General features: G+C 35.6%; 1 protein-coding gene across 4 annotated transcripts in view; it reads right to left on the minus strand.

The window, feature by feature from the left end:
- The window catches only part of LOC150106270 (mini-chromosome maintenance complex-binding protein), a 219,422-nt gene that overhangs the window by 69,243 nt on the left and 131,980 nt on the right, over positions 1–18,199 (minus strand). For all 4 annotated transcript variants that reach the window (XM_090392291.1, XM_090392292.1, XM_090392293.1 and 1 more), the window contains exons 8-9: positions 8,685–8,860; positions 4,359–4,600 (exon numbers count right to left, since the gene is read on the minus strand). In XM_090392291.1, coding sequence (XP_090248417.1) covers positions 4,359–4,600; positions 8,685–8,860 — 418 coding nt within the window. The remainder of the gene's footprint in view (positions 1–4,358; positions 4,601–8,684; positions 8,861–18,199) is intronic.

Below are 18,199 nucleotides of genomic sequence, written 5' to 3' on the forward strand. Positions count from 1 at the left end.
GTGATCTAACCTGGGATTGTACAATGTAACAAAGATTTGGAAACTTGTTCCTATTTTAATAAATCTTATTTCGAACTCATATTTATTTATAGTTTCCTGTCACCTTATAAAGAAATTTACCGAGTGAAAGGATAATAATATGATCGAGATATATCGTAAGATAAGTTATTATCTTACAATATATAAGTTACAAGCAAGAAAATACATTTTCCTGTCTTAACAAATAAGTTATTGAACTCAGGGATACTATAAGTTTTGTGTTGCCTATAGTGGAAGATTATCATGTGCCTAGAAGTGTTGTAAAAGTTTTCCATAATGTGCAAGCTATGATGATCATACCAGGAAGAATATCTATTCTATAACTAACGTGTGATAGTGTTACTTGTGTCCGGAGAACTTGGTCAAATTTCGTATTGCTGGAGCCAGCTAGTCAAGTTTGAATGAGTGATATTATAAAACATTTCCTTGTGAAACTAATGTGAGAAACTTTCAATCATGAACTAATTCATTGAAGAATTAGTTCATGATTGAATGTGTTATCTCACAATGTATATGTAAATTCAAGACTGAGCCTTTTAAGAACTATTTTAATCCTCTGATAGATATTGATGATGCCAGCTAAGTGTTTGATAAAATTTATTGAAGTTTGTGATTATTCTATGAAACTAAAAAGAATTAATTTTTAAGTGTTTTGCTGAATATTGTTGTTGTTTAAGGTGAAACTAAGTTGAAATCCTAACGGATGAGAATTGTGAAAGCCTTATTTATCTTATATAAATTCTTATTTATCTTATATAAAAGCCTTATTCATCTTATATTTTCTAATTCTATTGATCTTTATTAGAGTTCTTGTTTCTTATGTAAGAATAATTTTGTGAGAGAATTAAATATCTTGTTTAACTTGATTCTTGTGCTTGCCTAATTTCAGTTTCATTGCACCGCTCATTAAAATACGAATCAGTAAGAAAATTTCAGCCTGTAGTAAGTTCACGTTGCTGTTGTGCTATTTGATTCTTAATTCCTTCACAATAATATGTGATTTCAAACATAGAGTATAATAAAAATTTTCTTTATGTTTGATTGTGGGGTCAACCAACAACTAGCAAATATAAGGTTGGATGAAATCAAAACCAACACTGAGTATAACAACAAATCAAATGTGAGCTCTAATGATTCTAGTAATAAGAGTGAGTCCGTGAACTTTTTTGGATTAAGACTCACTCATCTCTCCCTCTCTCTGGGCTAGTCTCATTATAGGTAAAAGGTTGGCTGGTCAACCTATAGTACGTTAGTACCGTATATGGGTGATGGGTTGTGAAAGGAGAAACTTGTTTACATTTGATTTGAATGCCTGTATATTGTATTCCTTGAGAAATACGTCAGGAGGAAGACTGTTCCACAGTACTGCAGTAGCAGGATTCCTGAATATTCAGAATCCTGTTGGATTCTGAATATATAGAGATTTAAGTATTTATTATTTGCTTCAGAATCCAACATGATCTTCCATCACATAGGCTAATCTTGTAATTATTATTTAATGTAAATCACTTGTTTAAAAATTAATATTTATATAACTACCTTTAAGTTTATTTAATCAAGGATATGTATTAATAGTGAAAAGGCTCTGTATTAAAATATTATTAAGTTTATTTTATTTAATGCTATATTAATATTATAAGAATTTGTATTCAACATTTTAACTGCGTATTAATTGAAATGTAAATATTCCTTATTTGTTCTTGTATATAGAGGTATAGCGTTGTGCAATACCTCAGTTTTATTATATTTTGTTTTGGTTGTCATGGAGACGTATGTAAGAGAGCGAGTGCGAGTTTGGAACAGTGCATGACAGAGAGAATTGAAGGGCTGGAAGAATTTTATTTGAAGAGAGCACGAGAATAATTTCGGCGGGAAGAAGGGATATATAAGCAAAGAACGCTGAAAAAATAGAGCATTCGGGGGGATCAGAGTGCGATAATAGCTAGTCACTCAAGTAGCTAATTAAAGTCTACTAGTCTAGGAGTGGTTGGCTAGTAAGTTGCAGAACAACAAATAAAGCAACGGAAGATAGCAAAGACTAGCGATAATTTTGTTGAGATTTAATTCCAGGCCGACCTTTCAAGTACGCACAGAAACTTGAAGCATAGCACAGAGTAACTAAGAGAATAAGTAGAGGCAGTAAAGTTGAATTTAAACAATAGCTGTGTTGAGAAATATAGTGCCTAAAAGATTAATTAAATGCCGGAAGTATAGGCAACTGTGTAAAAACTTCAAGTCAAAGAATTACTATGTGTTACCTTAGTTCAAGAGTTATTAGTAGAATACTGAATTGGTCAAGTGATGTCAAATGTAGTACAAGCATTTTGATCTGTGCAAGAACGTTTAACTATGTGAATTGCGATCGTTAATTTATTCAGTTATTACTAAGAAGATTTGTTTTAATGAGTGCTGTTAATTGTTTTTATGTGTATACAGTTATAAGAAATGTTTGTATATAAGTAGATGAACAAAGAAGATTACCGGTAAGAATTATCCAACTATTGATATTCCTATGTGGAGATATGTGTGTGTTACTTCCTAGAAATCCCTATATTAACAGTAACTATTGTGGAGATTAGCTGGAGTGTGGAATTAAGAGTGTATACTTGTGAAGAAGTGTTACTGCATTTTTATTGTATTTGAAACTTAAGTAACTATGAGATATTAGTGTAATTAATCACTAAGGAACTTTATGTCATTGAACTTTATTAAATAGTTAAATGAACCTTGTGAAGACTGTATTTTAGACAACAGATTAACTATTGCCTGAAATTGTATGACTTTATTACCAGATGAGCTCAAATGTTTAAAATACCTTATTCAGTGATTTAAATTAATGTATATAAATTGTAAGCCTAAATTAAATGTTTGTTTGTTGAAAATTTATTTATCACTAGGTTAGACTATAATAGATTTAGTTTAATCCTTTATCCCAGTGAGAGCAAACAAAGTTTGCGCCTGAAAATATCTTCAGGACTAAATATAGTGTTGTACTATCTTATCCAGTAAGTAGTGCAACACCAAGGCAACTCGTGGCAAAGGTGGAGCAAGCTACCAGGCACTTCTAACCAACTGTGGTAACCACCTTTGCCACGAGTTGCCTTGGTGTTGCACTACTTACTGGATAAGATAGTACAACACTATATTTAGTCCTGAAGATATTTTCAGGCGCAAACTTTGTTTGCTCTCACTGGGATAAAGGATTAAACTAAATCTATTATAGTCTAACCTAGTGATAAATAAATTTTCAACATCTTTCTCTAAATCCAGAGTAATTTTTAAAAAAGGTGATAAACCTTTTGGCAACTCCCATAGGCACAGATGACTTGCTACTGCTTCTGCCTGGTATCTCCAGCTCTGGGCCTGGCTCCCACTGAAGAGACCTCAATAAAGGTCGAAACTAGTCTGGGTAGATGGCCAATCCCTTTAATGCATAACAGTATACATATCCACATAGGAAATGTGTTTTGCATTATGGGAGATACTGGGTTAGAAGTGCCTGGTAGCTTGCTCCACCTTTGCCACGAGTTACCTTGGTGTTGCACTACTTACTGGATAAGATAGTACAACACTATATTTAGTCCTGAAGATATTTTTAGGCGCAAACTTTGTTTGCTCTCACTGGGATAAAGGATTAAACTAAATCTATTATTAAATGTTTGTTTGTTGATCAGAAGTTGTATTTTGCCTGAATCTCTTTTACTGCACCATTCATAAAATATTCCAACCAAAGCAGGTGAATTAAATAAGTTAAATAAACTCAGCCAGTATATATAATAATAACACATAAAAGGGAAATAGTTGAGAGTTGGTTTTACTCTAATTCTTGGACTAATTTAGATATAGAGTGGCGCAGTCAATAAATATAAATTTTCTCTATATTTGGATTAGAAATCAACTAGCAACTTATTTTTTATTTAAGAACATCGTAGTGACAAACATGTCGGATCCAAGGTATGGGTTAAGACGAAATAGGATCCAACAGATTTGAATGCCTGTATATTGTATTCCTTGAGAAATATGTCAGGAGGAAGACTGTTCCACAGTACTGCAGTAGCAGGGATGAATGAGGAGGAGAAGAAATTTGTTCTGTGGGTTTCGAGGTGTACTGTAAAAGGATGTTGGGAAGCAGTTGTACGTGTTCCAATGGGCTTGGTACAGGGTGGGGGAATTATTGATACAAGAATAATTTGAAAAAATTCTGTTACAAACATATTACATAATTGTGCAGTATAAATATTTTGCTTTCTCTTTTAATATGAAAAGTTGAAAGAAAGACACAAACTTAATTTTTAGAAATTTTCAGATCAGTGACTTACCATGGTAGTCAGTTCCTCAATTAGAAGATACAAGTTTTCTATATATCCATTCAAGTGAGGAATATTAGAGATGTTGAGAGAGAATTTACCAAGAGCTACAAGCTCATTCCTTGAATAAACAGATGAAATAAGGTGGCATAAGAGATATTCTGCAGCTAATCCATCTCCAAAAAGTGCTTGTGTCAAAACTGCCAACAACTCTGTACGTATTCCTTGAGAATGCAAAAGTGCTTCGTTTTGTACTGAAAACAGAGATATTTATACCACATATTTACTACATGATTATAACAGGACACCAATATGAAAAAAGTAACCTAATAATCAAGCAACCACAGTTGGTAATATCTAATTAAATTTATACCTAATTTCATAACTTATGCCACTACAAAAGAAGACAATCATACTGAACATAAAAGTTTAAAGTGCTTGAAAAAGTTTCATGTCTGGTTTCCAGATTGTGTAAAATAAATAAATATATAACAATTAACAAAAATATATATTAAGGAATAATAATAATAAAAAAACCTAATAATAAAAATAAAAAAAATGCCTTGCATCATAGTGTGAGACCAATGCCCTGCTTACTGAAGTTTAAAGTGCTTGAAAAAGATTCATGTCTGGTTTCCAGATTGTGTAAAATAAATAAATATATAACAATTAACAAAAATATATATTAAGGAATAATAATAATAATAATAATAATAAAACCCTAGCTCATCCACAGTGTTAATGTCCTAGAGGTTTACCTACTCAAGCTGGAGTTGAAGGGGGAAAAATGCTGACTGCATTCCTCTTAGGTATTTCCCACTGCTGTTTCTTTCAGTATCATTATCATCAAAAATATTTTAAAATAATTACTCCAGATATAGGGAATATTTTTATCTCAGTTCTGATCTCACCTTTGTCATCTATGATTCATTTTGTAGTAGGGTTACCCTTCCATTTCTTAAGTTTTTCATCAACCTAGATCATTTTGTAACCTTCACATGTATAATTTCACATTATTTCACAGAAATCTCCATGAAGTCTGAATATTCATCACATGAGGTCTAGTCAGGAGGTACCTCTTGAATGCATTCACTGACAAAGCATTCACAACAGACTCTGACAACCCATTCAACTCAACTTATTCACCACTCTATGTGAAAAATCAACCACAGTCTTACTCAATTTCCAAGGATAACCTCCCCTTTGCCTTTCTAGCCAAGTGCTGAAAACTTTTCTCTGTATTAATCCTATAAAACCCTTTTAACAACTCAGTTTTTATCGTATCTTCTTTCTTTCTGTCTATCAACCAACTTCTGCAATCCCAAATCCTCAATCTATCTTCTTAGGAGCCTTCCACAGACTACTCACCTTTCTAGTCACTCGTCAATGGATCAACCCCATCCTTTTCTCATCTCCAAGAAACTCAGGTAACCAGACTTGTGCACTGTAATACAAATGTGGCTATACCAAAGCTTTATAAAGGAGAATAACTTCCTTATCTCTGCTTGTTGAGGTATTCTTCAATAACCATATAATCCTATGAACTACATTAATCACTTTTTGCAATATGCCATATGAACTAAAATTTACTCTCTACCCATTCCCTTAACTTTATCTTTCTGGACACATTCTGTACACATAGTGAAAAGTCTATAGTCATTTTATTCCAAAACACCTAACTATATGCTTTTCCACATTAAACTGTCAGCCTATTTAAATCATTTCCTTGATTACCTATTACACTACCTAATTTTGCATCTTCAGTAAATAATATTTCTATTCAAATCATTTCCTTTCCTGTATCATTTATATATGAATTAAACAGAGGTGGTTGCTGAGCATAAAGTGGTGTGGTGGACCACTAGTAATGAGCTTTCTCCTACTCGTAGATTCTGCTCCATCATATACTAATCTTTGGTACCTATACATCATCCACCCTCATATTATCTATATCACTAGCTTCATATCCATTCCCAATTGCTCTAATCTGTGTAGAGTTGTTCCATGCAGTATCCTGTGAAAAGTTTTTGCAAATTCAAGCAGTATCATCACATAGACAATCATTTTATCCAACTCAACTGTCACTCTTATTATAAAAAAGTGAGTTAATTACTAAACCATTATCTATATTTCACAATTCTTAACCATTCATCCCTAAATTTTGTATCTGACAAACTTATCGAATATCTTTATTACCACCACTCTCAAGATACTACTGGTTTGCTGTCTTGGAGCCTCTTTTCTGCAATGGAACTATTTTGCCCTCCCCCAACTGCTTCGATACTTTACCAGACACATTTAAGATAATGACAGAAGAAAGCTGAAATACTTTGGACACATTGAAAGGATGGAAGGAGGACTTCTCAAAAGACTAATAGAAGGGTAAAGTTCCTGAAAAAAGAGGAAGGGGTAGACCATCAATGAGATAGGTGAATAGTGTGTCTGATCTTCAGAGTTGAAGCCTCCAGAAAAGCATAAAACACAACCATCTGGTGAGGAGTGGTGTGGCACATCATCAAAAAACAGACTGACCATGTGGCATCTGAAGGTGTCCAATGAAGAGATGGATGGAACTCTTTAGTTATACAGCCTAGTCAGAGGCAATGCTGTGATGTGCAGGCTGATATCTCATTTAATCCCATGGTCATATTTGCATTGAGATTTGGCAATATCTTACGTTCAAAGTTTATTTTTCACTTGGTCAGACTATAATAAATTTAGTTTAATCCTTTATCCAAGTGTGTGCAAACAAAGTTTGCGCTGAAAGTATCTTCAGGACTGGGGTAAAGTGGTACAACACTGGGTAACTTCTTGCAAAGGTGGAGCAAGGTACCAACACTCCTATCTCAGTATCTCCCATAATTCAAAAAAAAGTGTGGTTGTACCACTTTACCCCAGTCCTGAAGATACTTTCAGGCACAAACTTTGTTTGCACACACTTGGATAAAGGATTAAACTAAATTTATTATAGTTTGACCAAGTGAAAAATAAACTTTCAACATCTTTCTCTAAATCCAGAGTATTTTAATAAAAAGGTGGCACACCGTTTGGCAGCTCCTATAGGAGGAGATGACCTTGCTAATGCTTCTGCCTGGTATCTCCACTTGGGCCTGGCTCCCACTGAAGTGATCTCAATAAAGGTCCAAACTAGTCTGGGTAGTGGCCCTTCCCTTAATGCATAACATTATACATATCCGCAAGGAGATGTGTTTTGCATTATGGGAGATACTGAGATAGGAGTGTTGGTAGCTTGCTCCACCTTTGCAAGGAGTTGCCCGGTGTTGTACCACTTTACCCCAGTCCTGAAGATACTTTCAGGCGCAAACTTTGTTTGCACACACTTGGATAAAGGATTAAACTAAATTTATTAATATCTTAAGTACTTCCAAATCATCAACCTATATTCCCACATCAATTGCTGTCAAATCAGCCACTGCACTATTTGCACCTGAATGACAAACTTGAAAGTGGTCACTCAGTAATGCATCTATTTTGTCTGGTTCTATCACCTCCCTACCATCAGCACTCAACAAGGATATTCTATAGTCATTCTTCCTTTTGCTCACCACATCACATAGCAAAAGAACTTTTTTTTTTATTTGATTTTCTCTCATGCTCTGATTTTGCCATTACCAGTTCGACACTACTTCCTTCAGGAAGAAGTGTCAAAGATACCTCTCGAGAATTTCCCATGCATAGCTAACATCCTTCACTCACTGATTCTTATACTATGACATTGCTTTAAGCTATCAACTAAGCTGTTGATAATCACCTGTCTTGTAGTTCCACATATCCTAACTTCTTAACTGAAAATGCAATATACCTGGCAGCCCCCTCCAAGTCAAGACTGCATGATTACCTGCTTCAATCTTCTATGTCCAGTCTTCTATTTATTCTCTACATTCTTAGCTAAATCTTCTCATGACCTTTATTTACCATTTTAAAGAGACTTTAGTTTTCTAATTTCCTCCTTTTTTTTTTAGGAAATATGCATGCTTACTACTATCAGAAACCTTCAATGTGAATTCTTCCTTTTCCAGGATCTCTAACTTCTTGAATTTAAAATGAAGTTTCAGCTTTTCTGTCCTTGCAAATAACTTTAGCCTCAATAACTAAATTAATCAGCGATTTCTTGAGATTTTGCAACCGAGGCAACTTTTTTAACGGCTTTCAATTCCTTGTTAATGTTATATAGAAATATAAAAATGTCTACATTCTAAACTGGTGCACTGGCATTATCAAATGAAATACTCATAAAAATCATTTGCTTAAAAAATAAAATTTAAAAAAATATATAAATATAATACATTATTGAAATGTTTATAGCAAAATACGTACCTTTTTCATGATTATCTGATTTCAGACTTATGGGTAGATATGGATTATTGTGCTCTAAGGAATAAAAAAACACTGCATGAATACGTGGAACAAGAGAAGGAGGAGGATTATGTGCAGCTATTTCTGCAGCATCCATTAAATCTGGCTCAATAAGTGCATTCAATGGTTCATCAAGCCTGAAAATAAATTTCATGTACATTAGATATTTTAATTCTCTGAAAAATACCCATATTTTAATTTAGTTAATGAAAACATTTAAAGAGGAGCAAATGAAGAAGAAAGATTAAGATATAAAACAGTGGATAAAAGTGTAAACTGTGTGTTGCTATTACTTATTTTTATATGCCTGCTTCGTTACTGAGCCTTTGAAATATCATTATTCTAATTAGCAGTGTACGCTTTCTCTCTCATAACCTTTCTTGCTTAAACTATTGCGTACTATGTTTATCTACCTTTTGCACTACGAGTCTTATGCCTATGGATACTAGAAAATTTATTTTATTGAGACTGCACCACTAATATCTTTTAATTGGTATAAAACTCAGTAATATGGCCGGTTGATTTCTCTCTCTCTTTCTCTAACACAAATCCCTTCAGTAAAACTTTACATACACAGTCGTGGTTTATTTGCAGTTAACTACACGCTTCGGCTATCTCACATGGTTTCCCGCTCGCAAGTCCGATAATTTTTTTAGGAACAGTGCACTGTAAAATAAACAATCAGACAGCACTCTACAGACATAATTAAAACACATTTATTTACATTTAAAATAAAGTACATTAAATAAGCGATAGGGAGTTAACTCTTCTCTCTCTTTACCTATCCTTTTGGTATAGAGAAAAAACTTTCTCTTTTCAATATTAAATGACTAAACAATATATATAATTACTGTTACTTCTCTGCTTAAAAAATTAAAATGCCGAGACTAAATTACTCATAAAAAGATTAGCTAGCTATGGCAAGTTATCTCACAATTTATATTCCAGTTAACAACAACTCAGAGGACTTCAGAGATTAGCTAGTTATGGCAAGTTATCTTACAATTTATATTCCAGTTAACAGCAAATCAGGGACTCTCTTATAACTATTTTTTATCAGTCCATCTATGGCATATCTCCTAAATTACAAGAAGAATGTACATTAAAGGATGTAATGCACTTACAGAGGCTCTTTGTCACGACACCTTCCAAAAAAGTCCTGCATCAAAGACTCTATGGTTTATCTCTCATCTCAGGCCTTAGGTTGGTTTCCATCCAGAGTCTTTCTGGGGGGGGGTCAAAAAATCAGCAGGTCTCGGACTGTAATCTTCCCGGTGCTCAAAAGTTCAGGCAAGAAGTTTCAGCATTCCGGCCTGAAGATTGTTCTGCCGGCTTTTGGCTTCGGTTGAGGTTGACTTCCCGCAGCACTAGGACATTCGACCGGCACTTGGCATCGCATCGGCTGTTCTCCCAATTTTTCCTCTGGGTCCGACTGCTTCTGGTTCTCCGCCGACTGCCAATGGCTCTCTTCAGTAACAGTGCTTCGCCTCTGCTCTCTCAGAAACTGGACCTGGACTCTTCTGTGTCAGCAACTGGATCTGGAAACTCCTCTCAATGTTCAGGCTCAGTCCCCTTTTATTATGCCTTCTCTGAGACCTCGCACGAAGGGTTGTAACCCCCAAAGAATTAGGCACGACTCTTTCATCTTCTTTTAAGTTCGACCCGCTCTTTGTTCTCCTCCATGCATTCTTTTGTTTTCTTGTCTTGTCGGGCAGCGGAAACTTCTCTGAAACTAGCGGACCTCTTTGATACAAGCTTAGGTGTTCATGCACAGAGCTTACAAACAACTTTCTCACACACACTTAATCGTAAACAACTTTCTTGTGCTCTTATACGTAGCTATCATACAAAGTTCCGATGGCAAGGCATTGCCTTTGTTTTTGACATTCTAGAAACTTTAGTTAAAACGGTAAATACAATCAATTCCCATAGGGTTATTTACATTAATATTTAACATAAAATGCATAGAGATAAACAAGGTTATTTTTGTAACAGTTCTCATTAGTAAAACTTTACCTTAGTAAAAATCAATGAAAAGCACTTTGGTATTTCTAAGCTACATCGAGTTTTACAAAAGAATCAAACAGTTATGCAGAAGATGGAAAGAAAACTGGTAAATAGGCAGAGCACCGAGATAGAAGAATTACAAAATAGGAACAAAAGCAGAGAAGCATTCCAGAAAGTGAAAGAACTTAATGGAAAAGCAAAACATACACAGTCTAATAACATAGAGGACAAGGATGGAAACATAATCATTGATAAGGAATAGATAAATGGAAGATGGGTGGAGTACTTATCAGATCTCTATGATGATGATGATAATGGTAACGTGATAGATGATTCATGACACCGTAAGTCAAACGTAAAAACAGATACCACTCTACCAACAAGAAAGGAGATAGAACATGTAATTAAGAAATTACATGTTCTATCCCCTAATAATAAATCCCCTTGGTGTGATAATATCCTGGCTGAGCTGCCGAAAGTTTTGACTGGCAATAATAACTATTTAGTGGAATCCATCCAGGACATCTATAAAACAACAGAATTAATTACCTGAAGTTTTTACATTTATCTGCATACCAATTCCAAAGAAAAATAATGCACAAAATTGCGAGGATTACAGACTGTGAGCCTAATATTCCATGCATCTAAAATTATTTTAACCATTGTTAACAAACAAATTGAAAGACTTTAATCGGTGAATTGAGTGAACAACAGAAAGGCTTCAGAAGAGGAATAGGACCCATTAATGCTATACTGGAACTAAAAATACTAATAGAAAGATCACTTGAAAGAAATAGGAACATTTACATATGTTTCATAGACTTTCAGAAGGCCTTTGAGTGGGTAAAACATAATAAAATGTTCAATATATTAGATAAATTAGACATAGAAGATCATGTACTTAAGATTATAAAAATGATTTACACCAAACAGAAAATGCAGCTGTTTAACTCGGAGGCTTCTGTAGTAAAAATAAAAAGAGGAGTTAAACAAGGTTGTATCCTTTCACCAAATCTATTTAATATCTATAGTGAGACAATGATGAAAAAGATTGAAAAACAAAAAATAGGGATTAGTATCAATGGCTGATGATACCATTCTAATAGCAGAACAGTGAAATAAATTAATCAAATTACTGCAGCTACTAATTGAAGAAGGTAAAGAATTTGGATTAGATATAAATGCAAAAAAGACCAAATTTATGAAAATCTCAAAAGAAAACAGATCTGAGCAAGATATATTCATAAACAATATGAAAATTGAGACAAAGAAAAGAATAAGAACATTAATGTGGCAAGTTTTCACATATGGAAGTGAGACCCGGATATTCAAGAAGAGAGGAAGACAACAGATGTGGTGAAAAAGGAGAGCTCTGAAAATCTCATGTAGAACATGTGACAAATACAGATGTTCTACAGAGAATGAGAAAACACAGAGATCTTTATACAGGAAATGATCCAGAGAAAGATGAGATTGGTGGGATGTACTGAGAGGTTCAGCAGGACAGAGGATACTAACAGTTTTAGAAGGGAAAAATTATGGGAAAAGGATCAAGAGGCAAAAAACGAAGTATATGGCTTGAAGATATAAGTTCACAGACAGACAGACAGGATCACATGACTATGCAGAAACAAAAAGGAAAGCCACCAAGAGAGAGAACTGGAAGGACATGGTGCTGCACCCTCTCACTGAGGAGGCTACATGAAGAAGAAGAAGAATGAAAACATTTTTAAGTATTGTCAATTTAATGGAAATAATTTTCTGCAGTTAGGTGGAATGTATAACGCCACTTGGAATAATGTCCACAGATGGAAAAGTGAAAATGAAAAAAATTTACAAATATGAGGGTGGGGGGGGGGGGAGGCTGAAAGTTCTGATAAACACCTAGAACAAAAATGATTTTAAAGCAACTGATATAATCATAAGAAAGAACATATCTTCAAACCCTTCAATCCCCATGTTTCATCAAATTGTAATAATTTATTCTTTTTCTTTTAGGATATATAAGAAGCCATGTCAGAGGTTTTGAAGAAATTCGAAGACACAGAAGAGGTGTGAGCAGTCATCAAGTTTTACATGCTGTAAGAAAAGTATGCAACTGAGATTCACCAACCAAACTTTGTGTGAGACTTGAGGGGACTGTGCCCCCCAGAATATCCAACAGTTGCCAGATGGGTGGCTAAGTTTAAAACTGAGCATCCTGTAGACCAGCGCTTCCCAACCTGTGGGCCGTGGCCCCCTTGGGGGCCATAGGTTTTGTTGAGGGGGGGCCCTTGAAATAATGAAAACAAATTTAAAATGTTTTAAGAATAAGTAGATTTTTTTTTATTTTAAAAGAAACGTATTTAACTTTTATTATTTCTTTTTTTGTTATTTTTTATATTTTAATGGAAAAATTCACACATTGGTGTTGGTTCACAAACTTTGCTTCCTGCGTATTTCGGCACTTAATGAATATTAGTAAATATTGCTTATTCATATGTTTCATTTCAAAGCAGTGGTTAATTGTGTTTACTTCAAATGCTCTCCAGGGAAGCTCCAAATCTTCCTGTCCCTTTCATCACGCATTCGTAATCAGAGACTGTTGATACTGACTTTATACACATATCAAAACTCGTTTTATATTATCACTGTCATCTGAGCTAATTTTCTGTTACTAATAAAAGTTTCGCATATACTTCACACATGAAAAAAAACTTAAACATGCAAGTTATGTGGGGAAATAGTAACTCGCTTGCAGTGGTAAACAACACGCCCTCCCTAACAGCCACTATACTGCAGTGTCAATAAAAACAAGTACTTTTGTTATGCCAGTGAATAAGGTATGAGGAGTCTGTGTAATATATTTCTCAACAAATAGTGCAATTAGAGACAACTGGGATAAAAACACACTAATTAATGAATCACATGTCCCCTCATACAGAAACTATGCTGTATAGACTGAAACAAAACCATATGTTGCATGGGCAAACATAGTATCTAACTAAAAACTATTGTTATTAAATATATGTGTGTGAGTTCGAATTCCCAAGGCAGCAATAAAATTCAACTGAACGTGTTAAATTCGTAAAAGTGTTAAAACTAAGTAATATATATATATATAATGAATGTTATGGCAGTTTCACATATGGAATTCGGTTGAAGAGAGTTAGCATTTCAACTCAATTGTCAGCTATGCTTTTATCTTTCGGTTGCGCGATCTTTTGTTAATACCGCACCAATCATATGAACGTTTTAATAACCTGCCTTTGCTGTCTGTTTTGCGTTAGGCTTACTTACCTTAAAGAGAGAAAAGTCACAAAAGAGAAAAATATTCCTGGTCCGGGGATTCCCTTATTCAGGTAATATTCACTAATTTCATGTTATCAGTCTGTGGTGTGCCAGTATCGGTAAGTGGTGATATTATATGATCTATTCTACGTTAAAAAATTTAACCCTGAGATGGATAAGTGGCTGATAAAAAATAAAAAAAATTCCTGTGAACAATCAGAAGAAGCAGAAACAGACTCAAAAAAAAAGGACATTATTTCATATTTTACCAGAACAGCCCACATCGTCTTCAGAACCAAACGGTAAGAGGCAAAAAATGTAATATGTGCATTTGATTTTTGCAATATTTGCTGTGTATGTTTTGTATTGAATATAAATACAATAAATATTATAATAATATATCTCTCTATTACGATTTTTTTTCGAGGGGGGCATGAAATATTTTAATTTTTTCAAAAGGGGCCCTGACGTCTAGAAGTTTGGGAAGCACTGCTGTAGACAACAGATGCTCCCAAGTCATGAAGACCTTCCACAGCAATCGCACCTGAAAACATCGATGTAGTGCATGCCATGATCCTCAATGACACACACAAATATCAGCCAAAAAATTGCAAAGGGTCTAGGGATATCCAGTGAATGAGTTGGGGGTCATTATCCACCAACATCTGGACATGCAGAAGTTCTCAGCAAAGTGGGTCCCCATATGTTTGAATGCCAACCAAAAGAGAGAACATGTGCTGTCATCTCAAGAGATTTGGGGTCATTTCAAAAAATCAAGCAATTTTTTTTGCTCGCACTGTGACTGTTATTGAAACATGGCCTCATCACTATGACCCTGAGACCAAATAACAGTCGATGGAGTAGAGACACAAAGTTCCGCTGCCAAAGAAGTTCCAAATCCAAAAGATAGCAGGGAAGGTTCTTGCCATTGTCTTTTGGGATATGGATGGTGTCATTATTATTATTATGGGCTACTCCTCAAAGGCGGCCCTAAACATAATGTCAAGAACTATGGAACATTTGAGCAGTATCTATCATACTTTGCTTTGAACTCATTCACAGTCATGGCACTCATAACAGACTCTGGCAACCTATTCCACTCATTCACCACTCTCCAAGCAAAACACCTAGTTCTAACACCCTTGCAAACTACACTCTTACTCAGTTTCCATGGATGACCCTTAGTTCTCCCACCACCAGACATGTTCTGAAAAATTGGCTCGATAAAGAGGAACAATAACCTGCTTGTCTCTGCTCATCAAAGTATTCTTCAATAACCAAATAATGTGATGAGCTGCTTTAGCCACTTTTGCTATGTGCCCCCCCCCCCAAACTCCACTAACACTCTCAAGTCTCTGGCTTCATCAATTTCCTGAAGTACAGTTCCACCAATGTGATATACAGCTGGTAATCTTTTCATCCCAAAATGCATAACCTTACACTTTGCCACATTAAACTGACATCCATTCTCCTTTGCTCAATATGTCAATCTATCCAAATCATCCTACAAAATGTTGACATCTATATTAACTATTGCTCTACCCAACTCTGCATCATCAGCAAATAACTGAACAGTTCCTGTCAGATTCTTTCCTACATCGTTAATGTATAAATTAAACAGTAGCAGTCCTAGAACACAACCCTGCAGCACGACACTAGTCACAGGCCTTCTTGTGGACTCTACTACTGAATAAACTCTCAGATCTCTTTCTCCATCAACCACTCTCCTATCCCTCTCACTAACTCTATATCCATCCCCATGTGCAGTTTACTGATTAGAATTCCATGTGGATACTGTCAAAGGTCTTTGCAAAGTCCAGCAGTATCACTGTAAACCCATTATCCTTTATCCAACTCAGCTGCCACTATATTATAAAACATGAGCAAGTTACTGAGGCATGACCTACCCTTCACAAAATCATGCTGCACCCCCCCCCCCCCAATACAATATCCATTTCCATCTTCTATCCATTCCTGTATTTTGCTCTTGACCAACTTCTCCAATACTTTGACAACTCCTGATATGCTGATTGGTTGGTAATTCATTACATCAGTCTTGGGGCCTCTTTTATGCAATAGGACTATTTTCCCCTCTTTCTACCCCCTCGGGACTAACCCAGAGCTGAGACTTAGATTAAACAATATGGTCAAAGAAGTTCCAAACCCAAAAGATAGCAGGGAAGGTTCTTGCCATTTTCTTTTGGGATATGGATGGTGTTATTATTATTATTATTATTAGGCTACTCATCAAAGGAGGCCCTAAACATCATATCAAGAACTATAGAACATTTGAGCAGTATCAATCATACTTTGCTTTGAACTCATTCACAGTCATGGCACCCACAACAGACTCTGGCAACCTATTCCACTCATTCACCACTCTCCAAGAAAAAAACCTAGTTCTAACACCCTTGCTTCTTGCATCTAACACAATTCTCGCTTCACGTATAACTCAAACTGGTATACTCCACTCATTAAACGTTTTTTAACATGAATGGGATATGGGATTTACAGAACCATAATGTATTCACATTATGGGTCTGTAAATCTCATATCTCATTAAATGCAATGCACCTCCATTTCGGTTACCTCGGTTCCCATATAACCCTTTGGCTCACTCATTCCTGCAGTATCAGCACCTGGATGATATACTCTTGCAAGATGTTCACTTAGCAATTCTACTTTGACTGATTCCATCAGCATTCATTAAAATCATTCTGCCACATACATATTTTCTTTTACTTGCAGCATATCGAAAGAACTGTTTGGGATTATCTTTAGCCTGTATTGCTAACTTCCTTTCATGCTCTGCTTTTGCCTTTCTTACCATGCTAGTTATCCTTCTGGCCTGTACCTTATACTGTTCATTTGCCTGCAAGTCACCTTTCGCCTTAAATTTCCTCCACAATTGTTTTCTTGTTTTTTTTTGCAGCTCCAGCTTAATGATGATATTCATCCATTTAACTCCCAATTGATTTACTCTCATGACTCAAGATATGCAGTCTGCCATTACCTCCCTCAAAACACTCCTTTACCACTTCCCATGCACTATCAAAATCCAGCCCTTGCAGTTTTATATGCCATGGCACCAATCCAAGCAATCTCCTAAGCTTGCCATACTTACCAGCCCTGTAATTCCACATATACCCTATCTTAACTGAAAATTCCACACATTTAGCCACTTCCCAGGTCCATACCATATGATCACTCTCACAAATTGTTGGCAACGTGGTCATATTCGTTACAGATAAATTCTCAGATGCAATTATTAGATCAAGTACTCTCGAATCCCTAGTATATTCCATCACATGCTGTCTCAGGAAATTATCCCTTAGTAACAGCATAAAATCACTTTCTTTCATCCCATGTATCCTCTCCTCCTTCCAATTTATGTTCACATAGTTGAAATCCCCAATAATAATTACCTGTCCTCCACTCATTGAGTCTATTTGCCCATGCATACTACCTCCATCATCTTTTCCATCCCCTGGTCTATAGCAGCATCGAATTGTGTTCTGCTGGCCTCAATCTCACACCAGATAAGCCTCAAATGTGCGATTTCCACTGGCCTACAGTTGAACTTCTACTCTCTTTGGTTGGCTATCATCAATATCACTCCTCCTCCCTTTCTTTTCTCTCTATCCTCCATGAACACACTATACCCTTCACATTCTATCCCACTAACTATGTCACCTTCTGTTAGCCATTACTAACTATTACAATAATGGAATTAACTCACATCAATTATTCTTTATTCGTAGAATTTGCACCTGAGTATCACAGGCATCATCAGTACAGGTACAAGGCTAATTAAACAATAACTGTTACATTCGCAAAGCGCCACCTGAGTAGCTAAGGTTAAATTTCCTAAATTTAATTATTTACATGTTGCGCAGTGGGCGGTGGCCAGGAGACAGACCTGGAGCTGGAAGGAAATGTCATCAGGAAGGTGAGAGACTTTAGATACTTAGGTTCGACAGTGGAAGAAGATGGAGGAGGTGAGAAGGAAGTGGGATGCAGGATACAAGCAGGTTGGAGGAACTGGAGGGAGATGGCTGGAGTGTTATGTGATAAGAGGGTGCCGATCAATCTGAAAGGCAAAATTTATAGGACAGTAGTGAGGCCAGCTATGACATATGCTATAGAAACTGTGGCCCTGAGGAAAAATAACATCAGCAGGATGGAAGTAGCAGAGATGA

The sequence above is a fragment of the Typopeltis vanoorti genome, chromosome 5 (assembly GCF_054136105.1).
Source record: "Typopeltis vanoorti isolate ZY-2024b chromosome 5, IOZ_Tvanoo_1.0, whole genome shotgun sequence".
Taxonomy (NCBI): Eukaryota; Metazoa; Arthropoda; class Arachnida; order Uropygi; family Thelyphonidae; genus Typopeltis; species Typopeltis vanoorti.